The 16,524-nt window shown below is 53.6% G+C and overlaps 2 protein-coding genes and 1 long non-coding RNA gene across 7 annotated transcripts in view; 2 read left to right on the top strand and 1 right to left on the bottom strand.

Annotated features, from left to right (window-relative positions):
- LOC140602733 (ribonuclease pancreatic-like) overlaps nt 1-7,481 on the top strand; it is a 44,707-nt gene extending 37,226 nt beyond the window's left edge. For 2 of the 3 annotated variants that reach the window (XR_012005624.1, XR_012005625.1), the window contains 2 exons: nt 5,684-6,097; nt 6,154-7,481. The gene's annotated coding sequence lies outside the window, so the exon portion shown is untranslated. Of the gene's footprint in view, nt 1-3,769; nt 3,904-5,683; nt 6,098-6,153 lie in introns of those variants that run through there. The other variant, XR_012005626.1, reaches the window with a different exon arrangement.
- Nucleotides 2,698-4,142, bottom strand: LOC140602736 (uncharacterized). Its single transcript, XR_012005627.1, has 2 exons — nt 4,062-4,142; nt 2,698-3,491 (listed from the first exon to the last, which is right to left on the bottom strand). It is a non-coding gene; the product is annotated as an uncharacterized lncRNA (long non-coding RNA).
- Nucleotides 7,482-8,014: 533 nt separating the features above from the next.
- EDDM3B (epididymal protein 3B) lies at nt 8,015-11,342 on the top strand. 3 transcript variants are annotated; one of them, XM_072772704.1, is made up of 2 exons: nt 8,015-8,168; nt 10,382-11,342. In XM_072772704.1, the coding sequence occupies exon 2, from the start codon at nt 10,407-10,409 to the stop codon at nt 10,842-10,844; it is 438 nt and encodes a 145-aa protein (XP_072628805.1). In that variant the 5' UTR covers nt 8,015-8,168; nt 10,382-10,406; the 3' UTR covers nt 10,845-11,342. The 3 variants fall into 3 exon arrangements, with proteins under 3 accessions (XP_072628805.1, XP_072628803.1, XP_072628804.1); XM_072772702.1 differs by having other exon boundaries at nt 10,208-11,342; XM_072772703.1 differs by having other exon boundaries at nt 8,018-8,168; nt 10,389-11,342.
- Nucleotides 11,343-16,524: the final 5,182 nt, after the last annotated feature.

Here is a 16,524-nt window from a genome sequence, read left to right as displayed (position 1 = left end):
TCTGCCTCTCTCTCCCTCCTTCTCTCTCTCTGTCTCTCTCTGTCTCTATGAATTAATAAATGCAATCTTAAAAAAAAAAAGAAAAAAAAGAAAAAAAAAGAACCTAGAATGGTACACGTAAAAATTACTTTTCCTCTCCTGTGCCTAGGACCTAAATGCTTAACCCCAATCAAATTCTTTTTTTAAAAAAATGATGTTATTTATTTATTTGAGAGAGAACGAGAGCAGGAGAGAGGGGAAGAAGGAAGAACAGACTCCCCATGATCAGGGAGCCAGAAGGGGTTCGATCCCAGGATCCTGAGATCATGACCTGAGCTTAAAACAGATGCTTAACTGACTGAGCCACCCAGGTGCCCCTAGCCTAATTTTCATCCCAGTCCTTCAATATCTAAATTCACTACCTGGTCCCAACACCATAACTTCTGTAATATTTCAGTATTTGGCCAAAGCAAGAATGTTCTTAGATCCCAATGCTTTTTCTTTTCTTCATCTATACTTTCTCTTTATGTAATCCAATAGACCATGGGAGAAATGACTCTAAGGCTACAATGGATTGCTATCCCTATTACTATTTATTTATATTTAAAACATTAGTTGATCACATATGGAAGCCAATACTAAAGATGTAAGATGTGTCATTGTCAGCGTTAGAGCCTGTGTGTGAAAGTACCACGGAGGTGCCTGTGGTACCTTCCCGTAAACATAGGCCATGGGTTCAAGGGAAATATGTTAAAGCCCTGGGCAGAGTGGGAGGGATGGAGAACTGTCTTCTCCAAAGTCCCAGGGACACAGGCTGAGACAAGTGGCAGAGGCCCTGGGTCTCTGAGAAATGAAGGTGAACTGAAGCCCAAATGGTTCTCCTGAGGATGTTGGCAAAGGCAACCTAGGTGGCTCCAAGCTGGCAATTATGGGAAAGGGACCCCAAACACACATATTCACAGTCCTTAGAATGCAGGAGAAAATGATTTTATTGCTGTGAACAGGTGCAAGGACGCTTGGCCGAAGGTGCAAGAGGAAAACCATGGGGCCTGGGCCGTTCTTGGCCCTCTGCCCTATTGCCTTCCTGTAGTCAGCCAGCCACCTGTTTTACTTTTAGATAAAATTATATTTTAACCCTTCACACTTTACTGGTGTTGTTTCCTCTCCCTGGATGCTCTTCCCACCTTGTCTCCTGGTTCCTGACTCACCTGCTCAGCTGCGTTCAGCTCTCCTCTCCTCTGAGCTTGTCCCTCTGCAGGCACAGCTGTACTGTGTCAGCCTGGATTGTCCAGCTCCCACCAGCACCTCCTGCATTCCACTATAATCATGAAATTATATTACCGTGTACTGAAGTGTACTTGAAGGGTGAATCCAGTTAGACAACCTCAGATCGGCAGCCCCCGGGGGTTCAGTCAGTTAAGCAACCAAGCAATTCTTTCTGTGGGCTCAGGCGCCGACTCAGGTTGTAAGATCCAGTCCTGAAGTGGGGCTCTGCACTCAGTGGGGAGTCAACTTGGGCTTCCCTCTCCCTCTCCCTCTGCCCTCCTGCTCCTTCTCTCTCTTTCTCTATCTCAAGTAAAAATAACCCCCTCCCCATTATAGAACATATAACAATATATAAAAATTCCTTTTAGTAAAATGTTAAAAGATGGTGTTTAAAATCATTTAGGAAGAAAATGGATTTAAGCACAATCAGTATAATAGCTTGGTGTTGCTGCTTGGGTTTTCCCACATCTACTTTCCCCCATGTGGATAGTTGCACATTCATTTCCTTTCAGGAACTGTCTTTCTCTTTCTTCTGTGCAATATCCGTGGGGTTATCCATCCAAGTTTCGAATCCTCTTCCCCGGGCCAAGTGACGCTCATGAGATTCAGGCTAACCAGCCTCTTTCCTGTAGGAGACCAGAAGGGAGCACCCTAAAAGATGGCTCTCTGACACAAAGATTATTTTGAGAAACTGAAGACAAAAGAGCAGCTCTGAAGGAGAGTATAAATTCCCATTTACAAAGAAGGGGGATTTATCATAATAGAGAAGAGTTATTTTCCTTTCTGTAAGGTAGTTCTTATATTATGTATCTTTTTATTAGAACTTTCTTTTTTTTTCTTAGAACTTTCATGGGAACATTATATTTATTGAAGACATTATTTATTTATTTAAAAAGGTTTTATTTATTTATTCATGAGAGACACAAAGAGAGAGAGAGAGGCAGAGGGAGAAGCAGGCTCCATGCTGGGAGCCAGACGTGGGACTCGATCCCGGGACTCCAGGATCACGTCCTGGGCCAAAGACAGGTGCTAAACTGCTAAACCCCCTCCCCGTCCGCCCCAGGGATCCCTTATTTATTTATATTTAAAACATTAGTTGATCCCATATGGAAGCCTATACTAAGGATGTAAGATGTGTCATTGTCAGCGTTAGAGGCTGTGTGTGAAAGTACCACAGAGGTGCCTGTGGTACCTTCCCGTAAACATAGGCCATGGGTTCAAGGGAAATATGTCAAAGCCCTGGGCAGAGTGGGAGGGATGGAGAACTGTCTTCTCCAAAGTCCCAGGGACACAGGCTGAGACAAGTGGCAGAGGCCCTGGGTCCCTGAGTAACGAAGGTGAACTGAGGCCCAAATGGTTCTCCTGAGGATGTTGGCAAAGGCAACCTAGGTGGCTCCAAGCTGGCAATCACGGGAAAGGGACCCCGAACACACATACTCACAGTCCTTAGAATGCAGGAGAAAGTGATTTTATTGCTGTGAACAGGTGCAAGGAAGCTTGGCCGAAGGTGCAAGAGGAAAACCATGGGGCCTGGGCCGTTCTTGGCCCTCTGCCCTATTGCCTTCCTTCCAATCACACAGAGCTCCCAATCTGAAAAGCATCCAAAGTCTGCTGTCCCTTACTCTCGTCTCACATCTTGGCCCTTTACTTATTTCTTCTATGGGAACCATGGGAATCAACAAAGGAAAGAGAAAGCAGAGACATCATGAGAGAGCCTGGCCCAGGGGGAGGGACCGCAATGGCCACCTTGGTCTTAACCGAAGTGTGTAGGACCCAGCGGGACGGTGTCGTCTAAGTGGACGGGAAGCAGAAGATTGGGAGGGTAGCCTGGCTGCGAGTTGTTACAGGCAACAATGTAGAACTGGTTCTGGTACGTAGTACGGTAGGTGCACTGGGGCCGGCGCCCAGTGAGAAGGCAGTAGGTCATGTTCACCCTCCCTGCGCTCTTGTGGCAGTTTCCCAGGCCATTCTTACAGGTCCTGTTGGGCTGTTGACAGGTAGCAACCACGTTTTGGAAGGACTCTTGCAGAAAGGTGTTTTGCCCCTTACATGTGTTAGGGCGATAATTGATCTGAGGCATTTCAGTGCTGCATCTCACCGGACCCGCTCTGACGTGCTCGGTGATAAACCACTGAACGGCAGTGACGCCTGGAGGCGGAGCAGCAGCTGGAGGCACTGGTCCCCATGATCCCAGCAGCAGCAGCAGCAGCAGCGGCCACGGCCCTGGGAGATGCAGCATCATCCCTCTGGGCAGGAGGAGGGAAGAAAATGAGGGAATCACAGTGGTCAGAGCGATAGGAACAAAATGATCCTTCCCAGCCATTAGGTGCTTATTGTGCCTTTAAGGTTTCCTTGCTCCTTTCTTGATCTTCATTTTATTTCATTCTTTTTTATGCTTTTATTCTTGGTTTCAGAGAGAGCGAGACAGCGGGTCAGAGAGCACCCAAGGGATGGGGGCCAAGGGGGCCTGAGAGGCGCACAGCGGGGCTCTGACAGGCTCGGGCTTAGCCCCCCCCCCCCCCCCCGCAGAGGCAGGCGCTCTCCCGGGGCTCCCCGGAGGTCACCGGGGGTCACCGGCTGGTGGTTGTCACCTCACCTGCCCGGCACCTTGAGTGTCCAGGTCCCGGAGGGCCTGAGTCCCACCAGGAGGAACAGGAGGTAGGAGTACTGCACCCCCTGCAGACCCCGGTCCCCTCCCTGTCCTGTCCCCCCGAGGGACTGACCCTGGGCCCGGCCTCCCTCCCAAGGCCCTGTCCTCCCACCGGCCGCCCTGGGCCCCGGGTCCCCTCCCGCCTGGGCCGCGGCCGCCCTCCTACCAGGTGTCCTGCGAGGCTCCGGATGTCACCCAGGCCACACTCAGCCCGACTCTAAGGTCGAGCCTGCTCCCCACCCCGGGAACCCGTGCACTTCCTGGGCGGGCCGGGCCTTCCTTCCCCTTCTGCAGCTGCAGGGCCGTGGCCTTGACCTCAGTTTCCAGCACCAGACCCGCCGCGGGACCTTGATGCTATGGTGGCCACGGCCCTGGACCTGGGGTGCGGTGGGGGCCCCCGGCACGGGTTACCCCCCTGCTCGGTGTCCTGGGCCACAGCCCCGGCTGCCCAGCCTCAGGAGCTCATGACCAAGTGACAGGGACCATCACACAAACAGGCACATCGCAGGGTCAGGGCTGAGCTGGGCCGCAGAGAGGAGCACTGGGCGCAGGGACAGAGGACAAAAACTGAGTGTGTGCTCGGCCGGCTCTCAAGTCTCCTCCTCTACAGCCACCCGGGTTAGGGCAGGTGCCCACCTCCGTACGTCCACAGTTGCCAGGACCCCAAGCCCCCTGCCTAGGAGCACCCCATCAGACCCCCCCGGGCCGGGCGGGATCCCCCAGTCCGGGCCTCCCATCAGAATTGCCTGGGAATCTGTCAAGGATGCCAGGAAACAGAGTCTGTAGGGAGCAGGCTGGGGCCTGCACAGGTGTGCTCAGCTCCGCAGGGGGCTGATCCCCATTCCCAGTGAAGAGCCCGCGTCCCCACCCTGGGTTCCCCCCAACGCTCAGGTCCTGGAGGTTTAGCCACTTGGCACTTTGTGCTCCTTCAGGTGGTGAATTCCTGTCTGGCTGCCCCAGGACAGCTCGAGACAGGGAGCGCAAGACCCCAAGGGAGCGGCCCCCTCCCGTCCAGGTCTCTTCCATGATCTCAGGTCTCACAAGTGCAGGGGAGGGAAGGCCTCTGCCTCTTCCCTCCAGGCCGTCCCTGCGCCTCCATAGAGAAGCAAAGCCCAGACCAAGGAGAGGAAAGCGGGCACATTCCCTTCTGGTCAGTGTGAGGGGACGCGGGAGCCTCCTGGGGACAAGGACCCAGGAAGAGGTTAGGGCTGAGTGTCCCCTGCTGGGCTGGGGAAGCGGGGCCGGCGAGGAACCCTGGGCCACATCTTTGCAGAGAGGGAGGCTGCTCTCCTCTGGGTTGGGACACCCTGGCCGGGAGGGGTTAGGACCTGCCCCGGGGGAGGTGAGCAAGCCCTCCCTGCAGCCGGCACTTCTCCGCGTTCTTCAGCCGCAGAGGTTCAGCACGCCAAGCTGCCGGATCCCCTCCACGTCGCTGGGCCTGCTGCCTGCAACAGCAACTGAGCCCAGGGCTGGTCCCCGAGATCCCACAGGGTCAGCGTCTCTAAGCAGGCCACAGTCCCTAGGTCCCTTCTCGGCACATTCAGGCCTCCGGGACGCTGCGTCCTCGGGTGGCTGTGGCCTCTGTGTGTCCCGCATCTGACATGAGAGTGACCCGAGCAGTGAGTCGGGGCCTGAGGCTCGGGGCACCCCCGCGTCCCGGGGTGCCGGTCACTTGGATGGCGTGTGAGGAGCTGCAGCCCAAGCTCCTGGGGCCGTGGAGGCCGGTGCCCGGGTTGTCCCGCAGGGGCTCGTGCTGGGTCCTACAGCCTCCTTCTTCTTTCCCCACAGGCGGAAGGCACCCTCCCCTGTTCTCAGGCCTGAATCCACCGCTTTGCACACCTGCTGAGGGGAAAAGTGTGCAAGACCCACAATGCACGAGAGCGACCACACGTGGTCCCCCATGGAGCGCCCAGACCTCCTGCCAGACGCACCAGGGGGAGCAGACGGGACAGAGGGGACCCCTCGGCGGGTCCGTCATGTTCCAAACGCCACGGTCCACAGCAGGCGATGCTAGGGATTTCCTGGTCACCGCCAGGCACGTGACCTTGGTCCACAGAGAGCACACGTGGGCATAAATCAAGATCACGTTGGAACTGCTTGTGACATTTACTGATGTAATCATTATTAATTAATGAGCCACCCAGAGGAAAACCAGAGGGAAGAGGAGGAGGGGGGGTGGGGACGCTGCATGGAGCCCCGAAGGTGAGACCCTGGCCCTTTATGGACATTCTGGCCATCTGGTCACCTGAGCCCCGAAGGTGAGACCCTGGCCCTTTATGGACATTCTGGCCGTCTGGTCACCTGAGCTCTTCAGGGCCCTGTCCTGTGGCCAGGCTGGAGTTCGGGAGCGGGGTGGTGGCCCGGGCCGGGAGCTCAGGCTGGGCACACTGGGCTGCACAGCACGTGGCCGCCCGGGGCTCTTCCTCCCTGGTAACCGGGGTCCCGGCGACGAGGTCGGCTTGCCGCTCCCCGATGGCTCAGCGGGTCCCCGGGTCCCCAGTGATGCTGAGTTGCCTGCGGGCCTCCACGTGGGCCACACAGGGGGCGCGGGGACCTGCCCCCTGACACTCTGCTCGGCCAGGCCACGGCTCAGGGCCCCCGCACCTGGGCAACACTCCTGAAGCTCTCACCTCTCAGCCTTATTTGACTTTCTTCTTTCTCGAGGACACTGCACTGAACATGGGGCTCGACCTCTTGACCCCGTGATGAGAGGTCACAGGCCGGACCGCCAGCCACCCAGCATCCCCCTTCTGGGGGCTCTCAGAAGTCTGCTGGGGTGGCTGCACCTGGCGGGTGCCACCAGAGCCTGGCCGAGGCCCCGATGACCCCTGCCCCCACGCTGCCCCCTCCAGGCTCCCCAGCCCCGCCTCTCCTCTCTGCCAGGGAGCTCTGGGCAGCTTGTGGACCCGGACCCCAGGGGCGTCCCAAGGCCAGGCCCGCGCCAGGAGGCTCAGCCCCGGGTGGGATGTCGCAGCTCCCGGAGGACACAGCTCCCGCACGAGTCACAGTGTGTCACCCCTCTGCGCGCGGCGGCAACAGAATTTGAGTGTCGGGTCAGATGACGTTGAACCTTTAAGGACCGAAGGACAATGTGCGCAGACAGCAAGATGCGGGGCAGGAAGGACCCTTGGGCCTCGGGCGGCCTTCCCTGCTGTCCTAGGTGGGCGGGAAGGGGGCGCAGGAGGCCGTCCAGGCCTGACTCAATCGGCTGATTTGAGACAAAGAGTAGTTTTTCTTTCGAGGCGTCTTTTCCATTTGTAAATTCATTTTTCAAAATGCCACCAACAGTGCCAGGAGAAGCAGGGAACGCGATGTTGCCCACATGGAGGCCTACAGGGGACGGCCCAGCGGGAGGGGACGGAGGAGGCCGCGGGCCTCCTGGGAAAGGGGAAGCTAAGTTCACCAGGATGGGGATCTTCTGGAATTCTTTGTCCCTCTTGGCAGGTCCTAGGAAGTCCTTCCCTTGTGCTCTCACGGGCTCATTTCATTTCCTAAGGTGAGGAATTACCTTTCAAAAAGTCAACAATGTAGATAAATACAAGCCAATATAGAGTACTCAAAACAAATCATATCGTTTTTCATCTGCCTGGCGTATTTCAATAAATAAAATATAAAACCATCGGTGTTCCCTCATTCTCCTTGCCATTCTCACTCCTCTTAGCTCTTCTCAGATGACATCATAACCACGGAGTGTGTGCAGCCCCGTTTTTACTTTTGTATTTTATCCATAACATATTCCTAAGTGGCATCAACCTCTCAATTGTGCTTCTCTTCAATTTGTTTTGGCTGTTCTATGGGCTTTAGGCTCTTGCCCCTCGGGATGAAGATTCTACGTTTCATAACTCAAGAGGTTTTTTTTTTTCTAGCTTCCCCGAAGTTCCCGTAGAACATAGCCTAGTCATGCAAGGAATTTTCTCCACAAGTTTCTAAGGAAGCCAGTCTAGGAGACCGATCTGGGCTTGTCTCCTGGGAACTCCATCCAGATTACCCTCCTCCAGGGTTACCCCTGCCCAGGGCCTTATCACTCTTTTGTGCCCAGAAGTGAGTCTTTGATATTGGACACCTGTGCTCCAGGCTATGCTCAGAGTGAACCCAAGTGCCCTGGATGAGAAGACACGGAGCAGGCTCACAGGGAAGGCTGGCCCCCGCCCCCGCCACACTCCTCATCAGTCCCAGTGCCCCACCTCTCACGACTGCCCCTTTCTTCACTGCTGCACACTTCCTGGCTCTCTACTCTTCAGATCCACGGATTGATTTCCTCGCCCAGTGACACGTAAGTGTTGGATCTGAACAGGGGGAGTCAGAGTTGGGGTTGGTGCCGAGGAGGCTTGAGAGGAAAGGGCCGGGGACACTGGACGGGGCCTCACTGAACCTGCAGGCGGTAGAGTTCAGACTGGAAAGTGACCCAATTTCTAAGATGCAAAGACCTGAAGTCAACTCAGGATTAATCCCACCGGTGGGATCTGTCCCCTCACCCCCTTCTCCCCTACGCCCGCTGCCTCCCCAATCTTCCCAAGGACGATACATTGAGGCAACTTGAATCCTGGTCTTCTATCCTGGTGAGGTCTTGTAGACAAGGTAGAGCGAGCCACCCATGTGAATGTGCCGACTTGATGTCTATGCCTCATACAGCCCTTGACACGCTGGAAGAGGACAAAAATTTCCTTCTCTTTCAAGGTTCTTCCAGCCAGTTTCAGAATTGCGTTGACAGGGACGTCTGGATGGCTCAGGTGGCTCAGCACCTGCTTTAAGCTCAGGTCGTGATCCAGGGTCCTGGTTGGAAGCATGCATGGGGCTCTTTCCTCAGTGAGGACTCTGCTTCTCCCTCGCCCTCTGCCCCTCCCCTGACACATGGTCTCTCTCTCTCTCTCTCTCTCTCTCTCTTTCGCTCAAATAAAGAAATGAAATATTTTTTAAAATTAAATTAATCAAAGAATTAAGTTGACACAAGACAGATTTAACAGGAGAAAAAACCCAAGCTTTATTATATGCTCATAAAGCCCCAATAGTGGCAGTGTGATCCCAAAGAGATGACAGAGGCAGACAGTTTTTAGACATTTTAAACAATGAGAAGTTACATTTGCTAGGAATTAACAGGACAGTGAAAACAAATGTCTGAGAGTTTTAATCAGTAAGGACTCCAAAGCGGAATCTGACCTGACCTAGTAGGTTAGTAAAAAGGAAGAAAGTTTGTTTACAGAGCCTTCCTGGCTTTAGAATCCCTGTGGCTGGTGGGTGCCTGGCTGGCTCAGTTAGTGCAGCATGCCCCTCTTGATCTCAGGGTTGTGAGTTCAAGCCCCACTTTGGGCAAAAAGCTTACTTAAAAATTAATGTAAGAAAATTAGTAGTATTCCTCTCTCTGGTGATAAGAACGTCTTTTTATTTCTTAGGACAGGAAGGGTCCCTTTCATATGAGAGGTCATTTTCTACTTTTACGGGGACAGAAGAGGGTCTGAGGGTCCTCGCACTGGCTGTTTTCCAAGTAGCTTCAGGTCCAATAATCAAATGCACTGTGACACCTTGTGGGGGAGCCGGCCCTGGGTCCCTGCAGCAGTCTCAGAAGTGCTCTCACGTACTCGTCTCGTTAGACTCTCACAGGTCTGCGAGGCAGCTATTACGAGGCCCATCGGAGGACCCGGCGCTCAGAGAGCTGAGATCCCGATTAGAGATGCCCTAGGACCCACTGTACTCCTCATGGTCAATGAGGACAGAGAGCGGGCTCATAGGGGAGACCTTCCCACACAAGCCTATGCCCTCATTGTGACCAGGGGAGTTCCCGTGAGGGCAATTTCAGGCTTGGCACTTAATTGATTAGAACAAGATTTCAAATTTCCTATACGATCCAATTCTTAACGACCAATCCAGATGATTTACAATCATGACCCTGAGGGAAATGGCCTCTGAGAAGGATGTGCACAGTCAGAAGTGACAGTGGGATTCACACAAGCTTTGGGGAAGTTGATAAGGAGTCAGAATTCGATAAGCACCGTCTTGCAAAATCAGTGTAACTGTAGCCTTGGGATTTCAGTGACCCGAAGCCTTCTTGCTCGGGAAATATCACCCAAGTGTCCACCCGTCTTCCGCATTCCCTTAAGCGGTGACAATGCTTTCCCCTTCACAGCTCTGAAGCTTGGAAATACCAATTTCCCTTAGAGCCATGCTCCTAGAGGGTTGATCTGGACTATAGAGCAGAGTTCACGAGAGGGTGACTGGCTCCTCGGTTTGGGGGGAAGAGCAGGCCGATGGGAGAGGTGTGAACTTCTCGCGATAACCTCCACCAAGTGTTGACCGTCTTGTGTTTGTCTCACTCAGGCTCTAGCGTATTTTCAGCTTTTGTACAGTTTCTCACGCAATGAGATTTATGGTCTCAAGCCTGGGAAGAAAAAGGTGACACTGGGCCCCACGTTGGCAGCAAAGTGATTCTCAGGTGCGAGCCAGCTCTCAGGACAGGGTGGAGATCATGCTCTCTTGTCTCCTCCCCGTGAGCGTGCAGGTGGCTCTGGCGGCGGAGATGGCATCCTGTCTACCGATGCTCGGCCCTCTCGTGGCCCTGCTGTTTGCGCTCTGCGGGCTGCTGGTCCACAGCCAGAACCTGTCCTGGAGGGCGTTCATGGAGCAGCACTACCTGAGCACAAGCTGGAAGTTCAGCGACTACAAATGCAACAATCTCATGAGGGAAAGGGAAGCTCCAGAGGACAGGAAAGATCACATCTTCATCTATACCTTGTGGCACAAAATCGAGCATATTTGCCTCAGGAAGTGGAGAGATCCTTACAGAAACGTATATATATGGGCCCAGCATCCCTTCCTAATACTCCAGTGCTACCACAAGAAGAACAGAAAGGGCTACAGAGAGCACAGCAGCTACAGCTACGTGGAATTCCACTGTGGCGGGAACGGGTATGTTGATGGCATAGAGGACATCCGGGTGGTACACATCAAAAAATAGGAAAAGAGCGAGTCCTCCCACACCCCCAGGGTGGAGGAGCGTGACCAGTGCTTCCCAAGTGGTGGCCCCTGCCTGCCTATGTCAACAGCTCTCGCGCCCCGTTCCCTTACATTGATGTGCCAATGTCTTCCAACTACTGAGTTGCGCACCACGTGGCGTCTTCCGGTAGGAGCTGCCTGCATGGTTTCTCTGCCTCCAATACCCTCTGCCCTCCTTTACCTGGTCTGCTCTTACCTTTTGTTAAGATTAAGCTCCCAGGGCAGCCCCTGTGGCACAGTGGTTTGGCGCCGCCTGCAGCCTGGGTGTGATCCTGGAGACCTGGGGTTGAGTCCCCCGTCAGGCTCCCTGCATGGAGCCTGCTTCCTCCTCTGCCTGTGTCTCTGCCTCTGTGTGTGTGTGTGTCTCTATGAATAAATAAATAAAATCTTAAAAAAAAAAACTTACACATTAAAAAAAAAAAAAAAAGATTAAGCTCACCTGGCTTCTCTCCTTACTGAACCGAGGAGTTTCCTGAGAGTGACTCTCCTCACTCCACCCAAACGGAAAGGTCTTCCCTTCCCTCCATGAATTCGATCATTCCAAGGTGTAGGACATTTATCTACGTTAGGTGTGTGTGATTAGTGTCGGTGTTACAGGCTGCGTGATATCGATTATACTTGCACATGATTTGCACAGAATGTGTTATGGTTATGGACTCAGTCGTTAAATGTGTTTCTAAGAAAATGCAGGGATTTTAGGCAGGTTAAGGCTTTATGTTTCTTGGGAATTATAAATTACGTAGGTGATTATAGCAGGAATGAGCTTATCTGATAATAATCATTTTCACTAGGAAGAGACGTAGAGTGGGATAAAGGACTTTAGAACATAAACTTCCTGAGGGTCGCCGGCGGGCAGGTGGGGGGCAAGATGGGGTAACTGGATGATGGACATTAAGGAGGCCCACAATGCAATGAGCACAGGCTCTTATAGGAGACTGATGATTCACCGACCTCTACATCTGAGACTAGTAACACTTTATACGTTGTTTAATTGCATTTAAATTAAGAAAATAAAAACTGTAAGCTTCTTCAAGGACGGATCTTATAATTTACATTTCGTGGGTAAAAAAACAGGAAATAAATCGCAGAAGGAAATGTTGAGGACACAAGTAAGTAACTGCTGAGAATTCTGTTTGCTAAATGGGCAAGAGAGATGCGGAGAAAGATAAATCTTCACTTCAGATAATTACGCCTCAAGCAGGTACGGGGAGGAGAAATACTAAACATTAGAGTCCCTTGTATCTTCAGCCTCCTGCATGATTGAATGACTCCCGTGTTGAAACAGGTAGAGAAAAGACCCAGGTAACAGCATTTCCAGCGAGGTGGCCGTGTTCCTCGTCCTGAATGTCTGGCCTCAATGAGTAGCCAAGGAATCCAGGTTGGCCATCACGTTCCACGAGCAGCTCTTCAGCTTTGCGATTTTGAACTGCACCTGGGCTTGAGCAGAGACCGGGAGGTGATGACTTATACTAGCCAGACTCACAAGAGATCAGTGTCAATCCAGTTGTTCCCTATCGATGCTCAGTTTATGGATGAGGAATACTGACTGTTCGTCTCAGCTGAGAAAAGCTGCTTCCAAATGCAGTGGCATGGGGCACCTGGGTGGCTCAGTCGGTGACGTGCCTGACTCTAAATTTCAGCTCGCGTCATAATGTCACGGTCATGAGATCCAGCCCCACAGCCAGCTCTCTGCTGAGCCTGGAACCTGTTTGGGATTCTTTCTCTCCCTCTCCCTCTTCCCACTACCCCTCCCCTTGCTCACACAGGCTCTTGCTCTCGCACTCTCGCTCTTCAACATGAAAAGAAAGACAAACCAGGTGAAAACAAAATATAATGGCCTATTTTGTGGTAGCATATTCTGGTTTCCTAGAGTTATATTTCAAAGTGGTCTATTCCGGCCTCTCACAGTAAGTTTTCACAAATACCTTATTTTAAAATTAGGTAAAATTTTTTTAAAATAAATAAAAAGTAAAATAACCAGCATGCTAGACTACAACAATGAAGGGAGAAAAACTCCATAGTCCCTACTAACTTTGTGGTCACACTGTCTAGTGTGATCCCATCTACACAAAAATACAAATATGAAATATAGGAAAGGTATATAATACATAACAATATATTGGCAGTGGTGAACTTTACGCAGAGTGGATTTTAAATGACATATAATTTGAAAGTTCCAAATGTTCTTTTTTCTTCTTTTTTCTCTTTTTGACTATATGCATCATGTAATTTTAAAACAGATATTATCATCTGTTCCCCATCAGACTCTTATCATCAAAGTGCACACAAGGGGTAGACAGAAAAGGGCAAAGTCCATGATTAGTCTCCCACGGGGCTGAAGAGGTGCATAAAACAGAACCAAGCAGAGACCAGGACAGAGTGTGAAGGGACGCTCATAGTGTCCCTGATATGAGTATCGTGCTCCTCATGCTTTCCAAAGGGTCCAGGAGCCAGGTGTCCGGGCTCCTCATCAAAACTCAAACTTAAAAGCAAAAGTACAATAAAGCAATTTCAGGACCCGGTTGTCTTGACTCAGTGTCCCGTGACTGGGGCGGCAGCCCATCTCCCAGGTCGGACGGAGCTTGGGGAGCTGCACAGAGGGAAGGCTTGTATGGGCGGGGCTGTGGGGCAAGGACATTTCAGCCACAGGAAAGAAGGGTTGTTGGAGGCAAGGCCACTTTCTTTAGGGGAAGGTCAGGGGCTCGTGGTGCCAATGAGCTCCCCTTCCTCGGGGACTGGAAAGAGCCCGTGTGGCAGATGACTCCTTGGTGCTGACAGCCGCGTCCCCACCGCTGGTTGACCCTGCATTTCTGGGGTTGGAGAAAGCACAGTGGGGTGAGGTGTTAAACCCCAGCGCGCGGGCTCTCCTGGCAAATATGACTCTATCTCGCACTTGTGCTTCTCTTTTTCACTTTCCTAAATGTCCATCGCAGACCCAAGAGACACATGCTCTTATTTCCCTCGCGTGGTCTTATTCCAGGGAAGCTGTGTGGGTCCAGGGCTAGACGGCAAGTTGCTCACTGGAGGAATTCGAACCCAAGAGAAGCAGGAGAGAAAGTCACTGTGTAGATGTACGTCAGGGAAGCCAACCTGCCTTGAGGACCTGCAGTAAGAGCAGGAGAGGGGGACAGCATTGCTGTAGGGTGGGGTTTTTTTAAGACCTGTTTATTTTAATTTTATTTATTTATTCAATTAAAGATTTTATTTATTTACTCATGAAAGACACAGAGAGAGAGGCAGAGACACAGGCAGAGGGAGAGGCAGGCTGCCAATGGGGAGCTTGATGTGAGACTTGACCCGGGAATGCTGGGATCACGCCCTGAGCCCCAGGCAGAAGCTCAAGCACCGAGCCATCCAGGAATCCCTTATTTTTATTTTAGAGACAGAGAGAGAGAGAGAGAAGGCACAGGAGGGCAGAGGGAGAGGGAGAGGGACGTCCACGCTGACTCTGCACTGAGCGCAGAGCCCCACTCAGGACTCGATCTCGCAACCCTGAGTCGGGGCCTGAGCCCACAGAAAGAATTGCTTGGTTGCCTACCTGACTGAGCCCCCGGGGGCTCCCGATTGACGTTGTCTAACTGGATTCACCCTTCAAGGTCACTGCCATACACAGTGATATAATCCATGATTACCCGGGATGCGGGGGTGCTGGTGGGAGCAGGACAATCCAGGCTGACACGGTACAGCTGCGCCTGCAGAGGGACAAGCTCAGAGGAGAGGAGAGCTGAGCGCAGCTGAGCAGGTGAGTCAGGAACCAGGACACAGGTGGGAAGAGCATCCAGGGGGAGGAAACAACACTGGCAAAGTGCGAAGGGGAAAATATGATTTTCTACTCTAAACATAAAAGTAAACCGGGTGGCTGCCACAAAGCTGCAAAGACTAAACCCATGTCATTCAATGACATAAATGAACCCCATTTGTCTGGCTCTTTAATTAATAATGAGGAAATCAGTAAATGCCACAAGCAGTTCCAACGTGATCTTGATTTATGCCCACGTGTGCTCTCTGTGGACCAAGGTCACGTGCCTGGCGGTGACCAGGAAACCTCTGAAGCATTGCCTGCTGTGGACCGTGGCGTCTGGAACATGCCGGACCCGCCGAGGGGTTCCCTCTGTCCTGTCTGCTCCCCCCGGCACGTCTGGCAGGAGTTCCCGGCACTCCATGGGGGGGCCACATGTGGTCGCTCTTGTGCATTGCGGGTCTTGCACACTTTTCCCCTCAGCAGGTGTGCAAAGCGGTGGATTCAGGCCTGAGAACAGGGGAGGGTGCCTTCCGCCTGTGGGGAAAGAAGGAGGTCGTGGGACCCAGCACGAGCCCCCGCGGGACAACCCGGGCACCAGCCTCCACGGCCCCAGGAGCTTGGGCTGCAGCTCCTCACACGCCATCCAAGTGACCGGCACCCCGGGACGCAGGGGTGCCCCGAGCCTCAGGCCCCGACTCACTGCTCGGATCACTCTCGTGTCAGATGCGGGACACACAGAGGCCACAGCCACCCGAGGACGCAGCGTCCCGGAGGCCTGAATGTGCCCAGAAGGGACCTAGGGACTGTGGCCTGCTTAGAGACGCTGACCCTGTGGGATCTCGGGGACCAGCCCTGGGCTCAGTTGCTGTTGCAGGCAGCAGGCCCAGCGACGTGGAGGGGATCCGGCAGCTTGGCGTGCTGAACCTCTGCGGCTGAAGAACGCGGAGAAGTGCCGGCTGCAGGGAGGGCTTGCTCACCTCCCCGGGGGCAGGTCCTAACCCCTCCCGGCCAGGGTGTCCCAACCCAGAGGAGAGCAGTCTCCCTCTCTGCAAAGCCGGGGACACCTCTGAGCACAGGTCTTCCTGTGTTGCCCCCTGTCGAGCACACTGAGCTCCCCCCTGGATGCGGCCCAGGGTTCCTCCCCCCCCCCCCACTTCCCCAGCCCAGCAGGGGACACTCAGCCCTAACCTCTTCCTGGGTCCTTTTCCCCAGGAGCTCCCGCGTCCCCTCACACTGACCAGAAGGGAATGTGCCCGCTTTCCTCTCCTTGGTCTGGGCTTTGCTTCTCTATGGAGGCGCAGGGACGGCCTGGAGGGAAGAGGCAGAGGCCTTCCCTCCCCTGCACTTGTGAGACCTGAGATCATGGAAGAGACCTGGACGGGAGGGGGCCGCTCCCTTGGGGTCTTGTGCTCCCTGTCCCGAGCTGTCCTGGGGCAGCCAGACAGGAATTCACCACCTGAAGGAGCACAAAGTGCCAAGTGGCTAAACCCCAGTCCTGAGGACGTGGGTGCTGGGGGACACCCAGGGTGGGGACGCGGGCTCTTCACTGGGAATGGGGATCAGCCCCCCGCGGAGCTGAGCACACCTGTGCAGGCCCCAGCCTGCTCCCTACAGACTCTGTTTCCTGGCATCCTTGACAGATTCCCAGGCAATTCTGATGGGAGGCCCGGACTGGGGGGTCCCACCGGGCCCAGGGGGGGCTGATGGGGTGCTCCTCTGCAGGGGGCTTGGGGTCCTGGCGACTGTGGACGTGCGGAGGGGGCACCTGCCCTAACACGTGTGGCTGTAGAGGAGGAGACTTGAGAGCTGGCCGAGCACACACTCAGTTTTTGTCCTCTGTCCCTGCGCCCAGTGCTCCTCTCTGCGGCCCAGCTCAGTCCTGACCCTGCGATGTGCCTGT

This window comes from Canis lupus, chromosome 13 (genome assembly GCF_048164855.1).
Source record: "Canis lupus baileyi chromosome 13, mCanLup2.hap1, whole genome shotgun sequence".
In the NCBI taxonomy this organism is placed as follows: Eukaryota; Metazoa; Chordata; class Mammalia; order Carnivora; family Canidae; genus Canis; species Canis lupus.
This window is presented reverse-complemented; position numbering and strand designations above follow the sequence as displayed.